At 33.4% G+C, this 18881-nt stretch overlaps 2 protein-coding genes across 3 annotated transcripts in view; one reads left to right on the forward strand and one right to left on the reverse strand.

Moving 5' to 3' along the window:
- Window positions 1-2231: 2231 nt before the first annotated feature.
- Window positions 2232-18881, reverse strand: part of LOC127725588 (cholecystokinin receptor-like) — an 83262-nt gene continuing 66612 nt past the window's right edge. The window contains exon 2 of the mRNA XM_052233074.1: window positions 2232-2435. Within this exon, the coding sequence (XP_052089034.1) occupies window positions 2232-2435 (204 nt within the window). The remainder of the gene's footprint in view (window positions 2436-18881) is intronic.
- On the forward strand, window positions 11529-16474 carry LOC127698227 (uncharacterized). 2 transcript variants are annotated; one of them, XM_052201588.1, is made up of 2 exons: window positions 11529-11601; window positions 14487-16474. In XM_052201588.1, the coding sequence occupies exon 2, from the start codon at window positions 14591-14593 to the stop codon at window positions 16019-16021; it is 1431 nt and encodes a 476-aa protein (XP_052057548.1). In that variant the 5' UTR covers window positions 11529-11601; window positions 14487-14590; the 3' UTR covers window positions 16022-16474. The 2 variants fall into 2 exon arrangements, with proteins under 2 accessions (XP_052057548.1, XP_052057556.1); XM_052201596.1 differs by lacking the exon at window positions 11529-11601 and adding an exon at window positions 14193-14393.

The following is an 18881-nucleotide window of genomic DNA, read 5'->3' on the forward strand; positions in this document are numbered from 1 at the left end:
CAATTTATTTTTTGGAACTTTACATGTTGGGATGTATCTGAGAAGGAGGGAAACACTGTTGAACGTATATTTATATTTTATATATATATGTGTAGTTAGTTCATGATGTTCAAACTGTCTTTTCTTTTCTTTGTATGTATACTAGACTATTGTTGTTTCTTTTTGTTATTGTCTTATTAATGTCTTATATTGTACTATGCTCCTTGTGAGCCCAATTAATGGAAATAAACTATCTTCTTCTTCTTCTTCTTCTTCTTCTTCTTCTTCTTCTTCTTCTTCTTCTTCTTCTACATGATTCGAACATTCCAAGCTCCTACGATTATTTGTTTGTTTTGGCTGGCCCTAGTAGACTCATAGTTCCTAGAATCGGGCTTTCACTAAGAAAAGTCATTTCGCTGTTGCAAGAGTCCCACGTTGGACCTATAACATAGGGTTTTTTTTTTTTTGCATTTGCTGTTTCTATGACTATGATAGTTTTTACAGGATAAGGCATTTAATCTCATGTTCAACAATCGACATTAAAAACAAGGGCATTTGCGATCAAGGTATCCATCCTCTAGAAAAGCGTCTGCCCTGTGATAATGCATAAACTAGTATTCCATACAAAGTTGATGAGAACTTTTCAACCATAACAGATACAAGTTACGATACTGTTGTCAGGTCATTAAAGATGGCATATTTTGATATTAATATTGATTCACTCATAGGGTCTTTGAATCGGAAATAAACAAATTTATTCTAAAACCAGTTGTTGGCAAAATACGGGTTATGTTCTTCTCATATATTTTATGATGGTATGATACTAAACCCCTAACGGGAGGGATTGTGTTTGATTTTCATATGATGAAGACATAATCTTTCAATCAGTTCAATTGAGGTCTGGAGCTGGCATATCAGTAACTGCTAGTAGTCCTTGTTAATTTATGTATCATTGTCATTTTGCTTAGTTTCTTTTGTTACCTATTCTGACATCGGACTTCATTTGAACTGAGTTTTACTGTGCGTATTGTTATGTGTTTCTTTATTCCAGATTGGCTAGAGGTATAGAGGGAGGGTTGAGATCTCACAAAACATGTTTAACCCCGCCGCATTTTTGCGCCTGTCCCAAGTCAGGAGCCTCTGGCCTTTGTTAGTCTTGTATGTTTTTTTAATTTTAGTTCATTTATATGTTTTGGAGTTTAGTGTGACGTCCATTTTCACTGAACTAGTACACAATTCTATTTAGGGGCCAGCTGAGGACCATCCCCGGGCGCGGGATTTTCTCGCTGCTTTGAAGACCCATTGGTGGCCTTCGGCTGTTGTCTGCCCTTTGGTCGGGTTGTTGTCTCTTTGACAGATTCACCATTTCCATTCTCAATTTTAGTTATCATATAGAGCTCAGTTGGTATAAGAACCTTTTTGACAAAATTTAATATAGCGGTAGTGTTAGACTTCTGATTTGCTCTCCCGGTGAACATATGCAACCTTGTTATTCGATCAGTTCCCCTTTACTATGAAAAGTAAAGACATTAATATGTGATGTAAAGGTTGTTTAGGATAGTACTTATAACAGAAATAAGTTACACCTGACAATTTCGCAGACTAGTGTTAAGTTTAAATTTTGTTATCAGGTCAGTTCCTAATAAACTTTTAATCATATCAATTACCTAATATAAATAAGAAGATGTGGTATGAGTGCCAATGAGACAACTTTCCATCCAAGTCACAAAACCTGTTGTTGTACATGTTGTATGGCATATCTTAATGTGTTTTGTTAGTTGGAGAATTGTGTGTTAAATGCATATGGCAGATCTATATAGAAATAAATCAATAACGTCACATATTTTAAATATCCATGGCTGTAGTTACTATCTATTATCAGAATATTTTGTATTGAATGATATTGTATGATGTCATTACGACGAAAGTGATTTAAAAACTATTTGTAACCAATGTAACAATCGAAGCGATAAACTTGTCAGACCTATTGTTTTTATTTTTGGATACCCTCGGGACCTTTCAGTGAACCTCATTCAAGTATATTTTCCGCGTGCACAGTTCAGATTCGATAACTCGAAGTCTGGTTGGTTGAAAATGTCACATGCAAAATCCTTCAGAAGTGAAACTATATACGCATCGGCGTTAGAACTCTTATGGAGATAGCGAAATCAGAGTTCTATATTTTAATTAGATTGATCCGTGACATTTAAGTATGAAAGAAAGTAGATGTGTGGTTTATTAAACATATAATCTTAACATGAGTTAAACTTAAACACACGTTTCAAAAATGTTTTGGATTCGTTTCGAAATTTGGTATCCATAAAAGCATAGATGAACGGGTTCACAATGTTGTTGATTATGAACATATCCGATACAAACAACACACCTGATCTTTTCGCTGTTGACATTTCCCCCCAAAAATTCTTGTTTATTCCTTCAATAATAAGTACTGTTACCTTTGATATATAACAAAGTAAAAATATCGAGGTTATGACGAGAAACATAATTGTTATATTATGGGTAATTCGGCGATTAGTTTTCTGTCTTCTTTGGGATCCACTCTGCTTGCAAATATTTCCCGTTGAGATTTTTATATCCTGCTTTGCATCAAAATTATCCAAACCATCCATAACGGTTGAATGTTTTTGGTGTTTATCAGGTACGGTCAGCTGCAAATGTCCGCCAAGAGAGGCAGCACTATTTTCGCTCAAACTTTCCTTTCAAGTGTACATCGTTTTGATGATGCTTGCTCTTATGTCCATTAACTATTAGCTGATGAAATATTGTATATGCGATTCTAGAGTATAAAATGATAAGTGTAGATGTTACAACAATAGCAAACGACCCCAATACAATGGAGTATACAACCTGGTTGATTGTGTTACCATCTTTAACTGATCCACAGTGAATTCCTATTACCCCACGCACAGAGCTGTAAAAGGAATTAGTATCAAACACAAACGGTATAGGCAGTGCAATAATAAATGAACACAAATTTGCAAGACACAATGAAACTCTTTTTAACGAAAATGATATAGTTGATTTCAGCCGCTGACACACTTTTAAATATCGCTGAATTGCTATAATGAGCAGAATACAGGTAGTTAATCCCTCAAAAAAAGTTCCTATCTTGCAGACTATATTGTTTGAAAAAGTTACTTGATGTAAGCACTCATAAATTTTAAAAGATCCAAGATATACACTTGCTATCATGTCGAACACCGCTAAAATTGGTATGAAATATCTTTCATCTGATAGGTTCTTTATTTGAAGTGCATAAACAAACAGAACAAGACCGTTTCCAAATATTCCAGTCATGATATAGATAGTAAGTACGATAATGTTTGGTATAAGACTTTTCACTATTTCAGCGTTCCATTCCAAAACTGTGATATTCATATTTATTCAGCCGAAAAAAATTACCATAAACTTCTTGATAATTTTACTATAAAGATAAAAAAACACTTTTATGTCTTGTTCCTCATATAATGTTATATATGTAGTAGCTGTAAACATAGAATTTCCTTCCTTGTAAAATATAATGAAAAGGATTCTTTTCACACAATACAGAGGAACGGAATTGTTATGCATACCACTTAATGACATTGAAGGTTGAGTTTCCTGATCTTAAATGTTCACTTGGGAAAATTTTAATAATTTTAATAATTTTTAAGCCGGTCACGGTTTTTCAAGAATTCCATCAGAATCTTTGTAAGGGACTTGAAATAAAGTCCTTGTCATTTTGCTTAATTTCTTCTGTTACCTGTTCTGACATCGGAATCGGACTTCTTTTTAACTGAGTTTTACTGTGCGTATTGCTGTTTTTTGTTTATTCTACATTAGCTAGAGGTATAGGGGGAGGGTTGAGATCTCACAAAACATGTTGAACCCCGCCGCAATTTTGTGTCTGTTCCAAGTCAGGAGCCTCTGGCCTTTGTTAGTCTTGTATGTTTTTTTAATTTTAGTTCATTTATATGTTTCGGAGTTAAGTGTGACGTCCATTTTCACTGAACTAGTACACATTTTTATTTAGGGGCCGACTGAGGCCCGCCTCCGGGTGCGAGATTTTTCGCTGTGTTGAAGACCCATGGGTGGCCTTTGGCTGTTTTCTGCTCTTTGGTCGGGTGGTTGTCTCTTTGACACATTCCTCCTTTCCATTCTCAATTTTATTGATGAGAGCTAACGGTCAGCCTACACAATGCATCTTTACTGTCTTGCTGCTCCAAGGTCTGCAGTTTAGCATAGAGTATAGAGTAGTTCCAGTTTACATGGACTTGCGGGGAGGCACTACAAGAGTCTTTGTAGTACTGACGAGAAAGAGTTACTTTTCGCAAAGCAAGTACTAGCATACTAGTAATTTTTGCTCCCATAGTATCTTCTTTCCCTGTAATCAACAAAAACGTTTACCAAACATTTTAAACTCCTTAAAATGAACACTATAGAAAAAAAACCTTAATCTTCATGAATTATGTTGTTCAATCTCAGCGTCATCGAGATAAGTCCAAAAAAGTAAAAAAGTCGGATGTTTAAGTGATGCAGCACCGTTTCTTGAATTGGTCTATTGCCTAGTGTACTATTGTATTTTTTCTATATAAATTATTCAGAAACCGACACCACAAATAGAATCTAATAAAAATGATATGGAAAGCATTTTAAAATAATTGACACATCATTATACAACGTTTAAGATCAACCACATAACTCATCATTTCTTTATATAGACGTTGAGAATTTTGTGACGAAACAATCCCTGCTCAGTGAAAATGATAAAAAAAAAAAACGAAAGGGACTGCCACCCATATAAGAAATTCGCCACACAGTACATTTTCCAGACCATGTATCAGATCAAATCATTCATTTATACAGAGGCTGAGTAATATGTAACCAAAATACTCCATGCCTAGTGGGGACATGGGGACAAGAAGAGACTGCCTGACAGCTTTGAAAACTAGTTACACAGTACCACTAAACTTAGACCGAATTTTTCTGTCTCTGTATAGCATATATTTCCTGATCTTCATTTGCTTTTTACTAATTTTGCTTTTTTCTATTTTTTTTTTTTTTTTGCAATATAGATATCTTTTTTTTGCAATATAGATCTATATTGCGGGGAAAAAAATAATAAAAAAAGAAAAAATTGTAAAAAGCAAATGAAGATCAGGAAATATATGCTATATAGAGACAGAAGATGTCGGTCTACACTAAACTTTATAAAGTTCAATACAAAAATCGTTCCTGATAACAGAAGACGAGTAACTTGTTCATTTTCGGCAGGTATGATAACCCATTTAAAGTATCGTCAAAAGGAAGTGACTTTGGGGAGATGTAAAAATCATTACACAGTTTAACTCCACAATATACAGCTCCTGACCAAATTTCAAATATTTCTTTCATACGTAAACAGGGTAATATGTAATGACAGTTTTGAATAAACGGACAAGAACATTGCAGTATATCACCAACTCCTTGAGTGGGGTATGATAATTTTAATGTTTTCGCAGTCTTAGATCTTTCGATACCAGAATAGTCGTTTTTTCTGTGATTTTTCCTATTGTGTCCTATTCCCGGTTGTGACATTTTGACTGAATAAAATTGAGAATGGAAATGGGGAATATGTCAAAGAGACAACAACCAAACCAAAGAGCAGACAACAGCCAAAGGCCACCAATGGGTCTTCAATGCAGCGAGAAAATCCCGCACCCGGAGGTGAGTATGGATTCATATGGCTGCTGATGAGTTCATATTAGGAGACGCTTGACCTAAAGACACACCCGGTCTCACTTCCTTTGGAGTTAATGCAATTCCCCAAGTTTGTGTTTGTTACCTTGGTTTGTCTTCCTAATCGATTTATGAGATGTGAATACGGTAAACTACTGTTGTCTTATTCTACTGTTGTATGTATAAAGTATTTATTGTACGATATTTGTTGCAGGTCTATAGCAGTAAATAAACAAGAGTTTTAGTATAATTCCATCATGGTTAATTTGCACCGGCATCGCAGCCAATACAATCCGTGTTAATCTTATTTCGCCTTATATTTTTACTTACATCCTCTGACTTACATCTAGAAACTGACTGTTCGGTTGATTTTTGTCTTTTCTAGTGGTTTCAATTTCCCCATTATGAACTTTCAAATTCCATGTAGCAACATTCAATAAGCGCCTCCTAATTGAGTATATGTCTCCCAGCTGATAAGACATCCCAAGGTTTGCGTTTCCATCATGAATTGATTCCTTGATAGAAGGTTGGTTCTCACAATGAAGCTATTGAATCCCGGATTTTAGGTGGGGTCTATGAGCCTCATTCTTTTGTTTTCTGTATAGTGTCTTGGGACTGTTGTTTGTCTTTTCGGCTTTTTCTTTTGCCATTGTGTTGTCTTAACTATAAGTAAGCGACAATAAACAAAAAATATTGAAAAACTATGAATTAAAAGGAAAGCCTATATTGAAATAGTTACGATAGTATAATTTACCGGCTGGAATATTTCTGTTAAACGAAAGGGATATTAATTAATCAGATTCATGTATTCCCTTCTTTGTTGGTATATATCCGTATTATCGAAAAAATATATACCACGTGACCAACATTTGCAATACCATTCTGGAGCCGACAAAAATTCTTTATTCGAGAACTGCAAACTGCAACACCCATTGATGACCCAGATATATTTTTTAAGGCAAGTGTTTTTTGGCATTTTTGTTGACATGAGGGACATTTCCTGTCCATGTATGTTGCCCCTACATATAACCGAAACGTACAGATGTTTCAATAAATGACCTTCTATCATAAATACAGAAGATGTACGATTTACTCATGTCATATCCGCACGAAACGTTATTTATTGCCTTTGTAAATTGAATTCTATGTGCGAATTAAGTCAGACCTTGTTATAGATACCTATTCATTTTTTTATTTGCCAACGAAGGATGTGCTGTTTTTAAGTAGAAAAATTTCCTTCATTAAAAATAAGTTAAAATATATTGGGTGTCTTCCGTCATCTTGGATTGTAACAATAGCAGAAGACAATCGGTCTAGATCTTTAATAAAATATACAAACTTTGAGAGAGGAATGTAGTTCATTTATAAGTCTTTTCCTCTTAATTAAAAATAATTATGTGTTTTTTCCTGCTATTATGGCTGTCTTTGAAAAAGAAGGAACCTTTTGTATGGTTCAATTTTTGTTTATTTCGCATTATAATGGGAGATAACTCAGATAACCTTACTTTGAAGGAATGTGTAGGGAATTTACCTATTTTATTTTGTAGCAAGAAAACGAGTCATGCGACCCTACTTCAATTTTGTTATTTTCTGAAAGCCTATTGTAATAATTATCTTCCTATATTTTATCTTAAAAAATATTGCTTATTTTTCTTTTTATCACAAAAAATTGGTTTTTCCATGTATAATCTAGACAGAATCTGACAATATTTCTCAACCGATCGCTTGAAAAAGTTCGTAACCCATACTTATTATCATATGTTTGAAAAAATCATGATATAACATTTTGGAAAATTATCAAATAAATCTATCGATTTTAATTTAGAACACTGATCTACCTGAAATCTATCATTTTTTACATATTTTTTAGTTCAGACTATTCCAATCATCTCGTATAACTGTAACACACATCTATTGCTACAAGGCTTTCCAAGGTGGTCAACTTCAAATTTGTCAACAATATTTCTCTTCGAAGCTTGGTAGCCAAAGGGTCGAAATACCATGTGCTTAAATTAACATAACAGAGTTGTTATGGATTATGTCGATGTCTGGCAAAACGTAATATCTTTAAATGGTTAATAGCTGTGAGGGCGTTGATTACAGCACATTATACTTTGAAAAAATTAGCAGGTCTATCAACGCTCATTTCACACCTTCAGTGTCGAAAATATTGCTAGAACCGGCCACTCTCCATGAAAAATTAAGTGCTGTCCTCGTTCACGTTATAACTGTTTGTTAGAAAAAGAAATTAGGTATTGACAATTCACGTGGATACCAAACATTGACTCAAACAACTACAAACAAGTGAGAAACTACCAAGGTATAATCAAATTCACAAGTTGCAGAAGAAAGACAATACAGTGGCTAAAAAATACAGAAAAAGGACAAACAACAGTCTTCAAGACACTAATTACTAAACATAAAGAATTGGCAACAATCGGAGTTTAAATTCATGTGTCGTGGAAGGGTCTGTCTTACTGCTCATGACAAATAAAAATACGATGATAAGTCGCGTTTTGCATATATATCATTACCGTGATTTGGAGGATAACAAAAGAAATCCTTGACAATCATCACTTATTTTAAATTTCTTTGGAATTTTCAAGATAAATTTCAGGCAACAGTAGTTTACTGATGTTCATACCTATGAGACATTCAAAAGTCGTAGAGAAAATGACAAAAACATGACAAAGAAAGAATAAAGGACAACCATACGGTTGCATATAATGCTTACATCCACGTCATTTGAACTTTGGTGGATAGTTGTCTCACTGAAAATCAAGCCACATCTTCCTTTTTCATAACAACAGTCAACAAAACACTACATAGAAAACTAAAGACTTAGCAAAACGAACCGAACCAAAAGCAGGGATGAACCGTAGGGGTAAGAAGGTCCTGCTCCACGTGTGGCACTTGTCGTGTTGATCAAGGCAAGTACAAATTCGGTAATCAGTCCAATTACACATTACCTCACTAACAGCGTTGTATTGCAGGGTTTGCTGAATAGTCAACGAAACGTCTTTACATACGACTAACTTGAATGTTATCAGCAATTAACACCAGGCTTCAAAGTTACATTGTAACTAACTTGACAAGAGAAAAGAGGCTAACATCATACGTAAACAGCACGTTCCCCTTATAGACAATTTCCCTCTTGTTTGCATCTACCAAATGAAATAAAAGATAAAGTTAGGTCTGCTTCTAAGGATTAAAAGTTGAAAAGGTCAACCTTTAGTTTGCTTATACCTAAAAAGTGAGGATCGATTGAAAACAAAACTTTACAATACGAGAAATTATTTCATTTTCTCATTGTGAACTTTCCATATTTATGTACCAATACTTCAGTAGCAACTGCACATGTAATGCATATCTATCAGTTGATGCTATATCAAAGAGTTTGTCTTTCTTATCAGGTTTCCTTGATGGAGAGTTGTTGCTTAGAATGAAGCTACTTGACCAAGGGTGCTCTTTTCGAAAGTTTTACGGACGTCATCGTGATTCGCTTGATCGTTTCAGAAATGTTTGTTACAGATGAATTTGGACACGTTCCATTTGTCGCCGCTCTTTTCTTGTTTATGCCTATTATCGAAGATTACTTATGACCTGATTTTAACGTGTCATGTAATGTTTCTTTTGCGTGCATGTCTTCAATTTCTTGGAAGAGTTGTTGTAGGTTAGTAAAACTTGCTTGCTAAGGTGTCAGCAATTATCGTTGCTGTTTTAAATATTTATTATAGTAAAACTGGAAGCAATAGTTTGCCTTTAGGAAAACCTTGATATGAGACAAAGGACAGAAGAAGTTGAAGCAGCTTGTTGAAGTATTATCTCCATACGGGATCAAAGGTGCTTATTAAGTACTGATAAGATATACCCTTCTGCGCTTATACATTTCTATTTTAGTTCGTTTAACATAACATGATAATAAGTGCTCTTTTTTTTTAAAGCTTGTACCAAGTGAGCAGTATGGCAATCGAGATACACAGTTTATTTGTTTTTCTTGGTTTTGTAATTTTTTTAAGGTACCAATGGTTAATATTCACGTCTATATTCGTTTCATGAGGATGTGCTGACTTACATTTTCCTTAATTTAAATTGTCTAACACATGTTACTATATAAAAATAAGGATACTGTTTCAGTATTAATCTTTTTTTTTTATCTTGTACATTGCTTTGTAAATGTTGTACCATATCACTGAGGGTCTGGGTGGGGTTTACAGAATATAGAATAATGGACAAAAAGTGCAGAATAAAGGGTTAAAAAATAAACAATAGAGAAGAATAGGAAAAAAAAGAAAAAAATAGAGAATAATGGAGTATTAAAGTAAACAGAATAGAGAATAATGGAGTTTTAACATATACAGAATAGAGAATAATGGGCAAAATACAGAAAGAAAAGAGAAAAATGATCTAAATAATTAAAGATTAACGAATTGGGGGAACCCCCAACCAGACACTCATCACTTGTGTGTTGCACAAAAGGGAAAAAAGATATGTAGCTAGATGATAGCTCTTTACTCTATGCTTAGTTGGAAAGTTTCTTCTTAAATACCATCTTCAAGATCTACGACAATGCTTTTATAAATAAACGCCATTTTAAGATTCCGCAATTATATATACCTTAATGGCATACTATTGTTCATGTAAAATATATATAACTAAACACATTTATTTAAAAACCAGTTGTTGGCATGACACGGGTTATGTTTTTCTCATATATGTTATGATGGTATGATACTAAACCCCTAACGGGAAGGATTGTGCCTGATATTCATATGATGAAGACATAATCTTTCAATCAGTTTAATTGAAGTCTGGAGCTGGCATGTGAGTTAACTGCTAGTAGTCTGTTGTTATTTATGTATCATTGTCATTTTGTTTATTTTCTTTGGTTACATCTTCTGACATCAGACTCGGACTTCTCTTGAACTGAATTTTAATTTGCGTATTGTTATGCGTTTACTTTTCTACATTGGCTAGAGGTATAGGGGGAGGGTTGAGATCTCATAAAAATGTTTAACCCCGCCGCATTTTTGCGCCTGTCCCAAGTCAGGAGCCTCTAGCCTTTGTTAGTCTTGTATTATTTTTAATTTTTGTTTCTTGTGTACAATTTGGAGTTTAGTATGGCGTTCATTATCACTGAACTAGTATATATATTTGTTTAGGGGCCAGCTGAAGGACGCCTCCGGGTGCGGGAATTTCTCGCTGCATTGAAGACCTGTTGGTGACCTTCTGCTGTTGTCTGTTGTTCTATGGTCGGGTTGTTGTCTCTTTGACACATTCCCCATTTCCATTCTCAATTTTATATGCTTTGTTTCCTAAATACTGAGTGGGAAAACACTGTTACATTCATTGCATTTCCATATATATTTCTCTTTTGAAAGGTGTATGTATATACTGCATTAACATTACAAAGTGTAGGTTTATTGTAGTCATACCGTCATTTAACAAATTTAGACCCGTACCATAATTTAAAACAATTTTTCCGCTAGTATTAAGACATTTATGTGAGGGCCATCTGACAAAAAAGTAGTGCGAAAAAGGCTTAGTCATTTAAGTATTTCAGAAAAAAGATTTAATGCAAGCAGTATTGTCATTTCAATACAGTTTTAAATAGACACAGATTTCGTAAATATCATCGATTAGAAAAATATTAGAAATACCCGAATTTACCCATAGACCCATTAAAGTTACTATTTTGAAAGAATATATTGTTCTTTAACATTTAAACGAAATTATTTTGTCAAAATATTTCCATCAGAAGTTGAAAGGGCTTTATGTAAAATTTAAAAACTTATTTGTATTTGTATAATAGGTATAAATCATTCTTTTGGCTTGCATTATTCTTTATAACTTGCAGACGACAGAAGAACAATTTAGTTCGCGGTGACGTAATCGAAAGAAATGGTAAGTTAGGATTTTATATTAGATTTTGTGTCTGCTTTAATTTACATATTTAATTTGACATAAGAACTGTTTGCACAACCCAGCATCTTCACTTACTTTGTTTATTTAACATTGATTATATTTTTGATACTTATTGTGTCTAAACTACTAGTGGGAACACAAAATCCCCAAGAAGTCGATTTGGAAAAAAAAAGATATGATTTTTCCCAAAGATATTTCAATGATTTTTCACAGTACAAAAAAAATAAGAAAACACAATAGAAAAGAGGGTCAAGACATTGTTGTTGGCAAACTTTTTAAAGTTGTCATACAAGTCAATGATGTCGGTTCTTACATAAATTGTCACTGGATATTTTTGCCATCAGTTTCTTCTTTCCATCAAAATACACATGTTAAATATCCTGCGGTATATGCCTTTTATAATGTGACCTTTTTTAAATGATATTTCAGATCTAGGTTCTATTTTTCTTAGAAATTGTTATATTGACACAATGAGGATTTTTAAAACAAAACCCTGGATGGCGATAACATTTTTATAATTAAAGCTAAAGTCAATAAAAGAAATGTTTTCACAATATAGGGAACTTCTGATATATAATTTTGGATTTTTGCTCACAACGCTTTTGATTTTTTACAAATATCCAAACTTTTGTCTCTTTCTGTACCTAACAAAGAAATATAGCTTGAACTAAAAAAAAAAAATATTGCTTTCTCTCATTTCTTATTGGATGAGGCGCAACAATTATACTTTGTATGTAATTTTTGTATTAAAGAGTTATGTTTCACCATCGTTCTACCAAACACCTCTGTGACTAGAACTACTTGACCCTTGAAAAACACCCTGTTTGTCCTATGAACACACAACATGGCAAGACCGCATAGTCATCGGTCATCGTTGAAGATTCCATGATTAATAATTAAAACAAAAAACTTGCGAGATATTTTTTTCTCTTTAAAGAGCCCATAAAGTGACAGTTTTGCAGTGTTCATATTTAACGTGAATATACTCCTACATTTTCATAGTTGTAACGGAGAACCAAATACTGTAACTATATGCATCTTGACAAACGGATTATCTTATTTCAACCTCTGGTACAATTTTCATATATATCAAGACCAAACAATTTTTGCATTTTACTGACACTGGTTCTAAAAACAGTGGAAAATAAGGGAACAACCATTTGGCAGCTATGTTCACGTTTGAAGTGAGGTCAATGTCTCATTTGCTTACTCAAGTTGTTGTACTTGTATGTTGCCTTTTTAAAGCAAATTGTTTTCAAATGCATACATTTTTTACCAATTTCATAGACCATAAAGTATCCAATAATTATATACTAGTGCTGCTTTATCTTGTCTATTAGCACCGAGGTGGTTTTCTACTTCACAGTCCTAATCCTTGGTAAGTTAGGAACTACATGTAGTATCAAACATTTCCCATTTAAAGATAGGTGTCTGAATGAAATAAGTTCATAGTTCACTGATAGAAATGTTCCCAAATCAGAATGTAGAATTTATGTGTAATATTGGATAGATTTATCACCAGTCGTTTTCATTTACAAAGGTATTATCGCGCTCAGGTGGGAATTGAAAAATAAAATAATTTGTCGTAAAATCGATTGTGTATAATTTCTCAACAAATTTACCTCTTTATATTGCATTCTATCTTAGACAATTTATCTATTATTGATGTTCTCTTCAAATCCCGTCATTTGATCCCCTCGTGTAATAATTGGGTTAAAACAACGTGAGAATTGTATGACCAGTTGTCTATAGAATATTTAAAAATACAGAAGTGAATCCAGACAAAAAATGGGTGGGGGGACAAGGAGTTTCCACCTCTAATGGGACAAAGGGGAGTATAATCAAACATATCAGTTGAATTTTTTTAAACAAATTCACAGAAAAAGCATATATCTATAAGTACTAATGCTTGTTGTTTGTAGTTTCTTCACTATTTGTTTGTTTGTAAAAGTTGACGTATTTTTGGGCCAGAATAAAGGGGGCGACATAAGGTTTTGAATTTATTGAGATATACTTGGAAATGACCAAATATGAAAGAAACAGGGTTTTTATTAAAAGGTTTTTGTGTTGCTTTTTATGGAAAAGAGGGGGTGTAATGTATTAATTCATGACACAATTGTTTGTTGATTTTTTATTTCGATAAAAAAGTGTACCACAAATAATAGAATGTTTATGTAAGGCTTTATTTTTTCTGACATTAATCGGAAAGTGTTCGTGTCCCACTGTTATCAAGATATACAAGTATACTTTTTCTTAAAACTTTTAACAAATAAGTTAATGTATCCCTTTAATAAAAGCACGAAAACGACATTAACAGTGCGACCCTCCGTTAAAAATCCAGACCGTAGAACTACGGCTTTATTGAACACAAGAAAACATAATTTATATGGAAAAACAACATGACAATCTACGAATCAATAATAATATTTTGGTAATTTGATTAAAATATCCTGAAGTCAGATGTTCAACAATATTTTTAATTTCTACACAAAGCCATAATTGATTGATTTTCCACCTATTCCTTCGTTTTTTAAATCCTACAGAAATAATAAGATTCATACATGCAATGTTGAGATAAGTGACTCTCGATAGATAGCAACGAGTTTCGACCTGCTTAGTAAATATTGAACTGTCGGTAGGAGATCTCACCGGAGGGATAAATATACCTCTATATAACCGGACATAAAATACATATTGTGAAAAAATATTTCGACAGAATCTAACTAATATTTTAATTGAGTTTGAGAAAAAAAATAAACGATTTAAACAAGGTAGGTGTATCGTTAAATACTTAAAAGTTACTTTTCTGTCTACTTTTCTATTTAAACTTTATGTATGTGTTTCATTATTTGTTTATTTTTCAGGTTATTCTACCCACATAAAAATGAAAGATGGAAGTTGGATAATGTGATTCAATGAAAAACAAATATGAAGTTCACAATTTAGCTTTTGTAAAAACGTACTGAAAATGAAATACCGGGGGAGAGGGAAATCCGCTCCCATAGCTCGCTTGACAGATATAATTTCGAGAGGATATTTCCAACAAGTTCGATTTTTCGTTGATTTGGGAATTGATATCGACCAACAAGATGTCAATAATCGTTCCCCTCTTGTACTATGTGCGGTTATGGAACCTTCACAATGGGGAACTGGAATAGCTCGTTTACTTATAGAAAAAGGAGCAATAATTGACAGTCAAGATAAATATGGTATGAACGCTTTACATCTAGCGTGTATCTACAACAGATTAGAATTAGTAAAAGTTCTTTTACATGCAATTGATTTTGATTTAGTTCATACCGACAAATGGGGAAATACTGCCCTCCATTATGCCGTAAGAAGTGGAAATAGTGCCTTAGTTGAGATACTCAAAGATACATACTTACATTACAAATATACACTAGACACAAAGAACAAAGAAGGACTGACGGCTTTGGATGAAGGCTACAGGTACTCACAATCAGCATGTGTAGCAGTACTCCAAATAAAACATACCATGGCTAACAGCGATGATGAGTCTGTCAGTCAACATTCTGTTCCACAGTTACAGCTATCACATGATCATTTGTCCTCTCGGAGTATTTCAAATTTTAGCTTTAGACGGACCTTGAACAGACCAAAAACAGCACATTTTCCGCACAAACCTGATTTTCCCCGGGAATGTTCTACTATGTCAAATTCGTCTAGTACTTTACTGTATCCATTTCCAGAACCACGCAAATTTATACGACAACCCCGTCGCGAATTACAACCAAACGAGAAAGATCCGTCAAAACTGATCTTTTGTTCGGATACTACCGATTTTAGAAACCATCCGGAATACCTTTATCAACTAGTAGAACCTGGAGTTTTACCTATGACTTACATTTTCAATTCAAGGCGACCGAAATCAGCAATGCCAAATCGAGCATCCCCAGTATCAGACAATGGAGGCACGTTTTTCAATTGGCGAATCGAGTTTAAGAAACTGTATGTTCATTATGAATATCAGTGTACACAATCGTATCGAGATTCTATGAAAACTGTACCAACCTTAAGTCTTACAGAGGACAAATCCAACTCACCGTTACAGACGGACAATGAAAGTGAGGATTTCGACAAGGGAAGCAAGAAGGGTAGAAAACACAGTTCTAAACATGGAGAACGAAAACTACAGACATCGCAACAAGGCAAACGGAAGTTGTCTATAGTAGGTAGACATTCGCATTCGCCTACTTCTCTAGATGGGTCTTTGGCATCTAGCAGTGAATCATTGAGCAGTGGAACATCGTCCAAAAGAATGCTTTCTGCCCAGAAAGACCGCCTGAAAGTGCCAAGTGACCAGCAAATTATACCAAATGGAAGGACTAGTCGAGCGTCTAATCGGGAGCATTCTGCCAGTAAACTGAGGGTATCTTAGATGGAATGCTACTTAAGGAAGTACTAGTAGTTAAATGTGATAAAATTTTGATGTACACAATTTAAAATGAGTGTTTAAACTAGATAACTCGAGTATAAGCCAATTTGGCTTCAAATTTAGTGTATAGTTTGGTGAATAATGCAGTACTTTTAACATTTTGTAATATTGCCGACTCACTGACACCAAATCTACACATAACTCTACGCAATATTTACTTCATATCAAGTCATTAAAGACATTTAAAAGTCGTAATTTTGATTTTTGAATAGTTTTACCTACTTGTATATTGTACATGATGTGTGAACATACAGGTAGGCTTTTAAAGAATGATAAGTTTTATAAACACTTCACCCCATAATCATCTTAACATGGTTCGGTTATCTCTCATAATAAAATAGGTAAGAATTTGTGAACAACTTTCATAATTTAAATAAAACTCTACTAACTATCTTACCAATGGATTATTTGTTTAAATAGCTCGACTGTTTTGACGACAGAAGAATTTACAGTTACATAGGGATATACAGAAAATGTATAAATATAGTTCTTTTATCCGCTACAAAATAAGGATCTATCCTAATATATCGTCTTTCAAACAGCATATACATTTATGAATTCGCTTTAACGCTATGTTTTGTTCCACTGAAGACGGAATTGAATTTGATTTGAAGGATTAAGACAAGAGAGTTAAAAGATACATTTCTGAATGACATAATATATTGTCCGCCTAAAAAATAATTTTATTTACGACTCTTATCTTTGTTAGCTCGCCTGTCCCAGTCTCAGTGTGCGATTTGGACATCGCATGGCGTATGTCTGTTGTCTGTTAGTTATAAAAATTTCAAAACTATTCACCAATAAACTGGTCAAATGAAACATGAAATGACCAAAACATTTTATGAATTTTAGTTTCAATTTAGATCTAAAATAATTAATGTTCCCTGCCATAAAACAACATGGTTGGCGTTACTGTAAATAGAACAAATGAGTAAAACACCAGTGTTGATAATTTTTCTGTTAAAGTATTTAGTTTCTGAGAACTAAACAAGAGAAATTATTCCTTTGGCGTTCTCCATTCGGAATTGTGTCGGAGCTTTCTCGCCGTCACAGGAATATAACGGTTTGCCGTTACTACAACAACAAAATTAAATGGAAATACTAAAAATGATAATACTTGTATTTAGCTTTGTAATCTTTGCAAAAAGTTGGTAGAATTCCAATTTTACATTCAACTTCCCAGCTCGGCATTCAATATGGCCGAATAGATATTTTTTTTCAATTTGGATCTTGTCGGATATTATTAGATTTTTCCATCTGAAACGATTAGACCAAGCGTGCAATTTTGACAAAACTGATATCAGCTATTATATATTGAATCACTAAAAAGTTGTCTTGTTTAAAATAATATTTGGATGACACAGACTTCATTAAAGAATATTTCATCGGATATTTTGTAATATGATGAAGTAATATTATTAAGACCTAAACAGACATCTTTGCCTGTAATTTTATTGGACAATTTTAGCTGTCATGTTTTTGAGGCATGTATCATTTGAAAAACCCGATGGACATGGTCTAACCTCGTCGTTTTCGGTGTAGTGTTTGATTGAATCTTATAGTCCGTGCAATGTTTGCGGATACAGATGTTGGTATGCAAACATGAAAGGACTGGTTAGTTATATTTTAAGGGTAAAACTAATTTAGCAATAATTATTATAAATCTACATTAAATATGTGCAGTAAATCTTTGGTAAACATTCCGTTTTACTTTGTCCGTCCAGCATTGATTCCAATTGTGTTTGTGTGTTATACGGGTGTACATTTTCATGTCTTAACAAGATATTGAATACTAGTTTTTTTTATCCGCTTGAGATGGGACAAATAATATAAGATTTAGGAAAATTGAATAATTGAAACATCTTTCAACTTTTTAAAACAAGACAAAAGCTGTCAACTGCATGATTTTTCTTTTATTTTGCCATGCATTTTTTTCAATCATAATTGTAACAAGACATGAAGTTCAAGCAACTGATTATATTTACCACTACGTGCACGCTCTTCAGAAGCGACGATGCTGACGTGCACATTTGTTATTAATATGGATATAATTTTAGAGTAGGTTCATTTTCAAAAGGGTTTTCATTGATATGCTTGCAAATATATTTGTCTTTGTTTCGTTGGGTTGATGTCTCATCGACGTATGTATTTTTACTTGATGTAAGCGGCCTCAGACCTATGGCAGTTGTCTCATGCGGCTCACGTTGTAACAACTGATATGTTTTTTCCTTTCTTTTTTCTTCCCATTTTTACATAGAATTTCAATATTTTGAATTGTTCTTCGTCATATTAATAGATAACAATAATTTCGACTAGAGGGTTATTAAAACACTGTTGTTTGCTTGCTAATTTACAAGTTTAAAACTGTAATTGCAAAGAACTCAAAATTGAAAATCAATGAGAATATAACATAATTATGAGTGTTACCGCCTACTGTTATTGGATTTGTATTGAATATACATTAGAGAACAATAGTCCTATTAAAAGTTTTCAATATTACTTCCAGAAATCATTGATCACGTTACAAAAAATAATGCCAATCGACATTTCTTTAAACAGTTTGTTCTGAGTGTTTGGTTTCGTAACATATAAAGTTTACTTTTACAAGTATCATTTTCTTTTTAAAAAATGCCATCATGATAATTTTCAATTTACTAAGAACAAATGACGATTATCTTAATGCATTATTAAAGAATAATTCCATGATAAATCAAATTCTGTAAGAAGCAAATAGTTTCATGATTTGGTTGATGGTGAGTAAAGGTTGTACATACGCTTCCAACAAAGGAAGATGTTTTAAATC

Source organism: Mytilus californianus, unplaced genomic scaffold (assembly GCF_021869535.1).
Source record: "Mytilus californianus isolate M0D057914Y unplaced genomic scaffold, xbMytCali1.0.p SCAF_1, whole genome shotgun sequence".
In the NCBI taxonomy this organism is placed as follows: domain Eukaryota; kingdom Metazoa; phylum Mollusca; class Bivalvia; order Mytilida; family Mytilidae; genus Mytilus; species Mytilus californianus.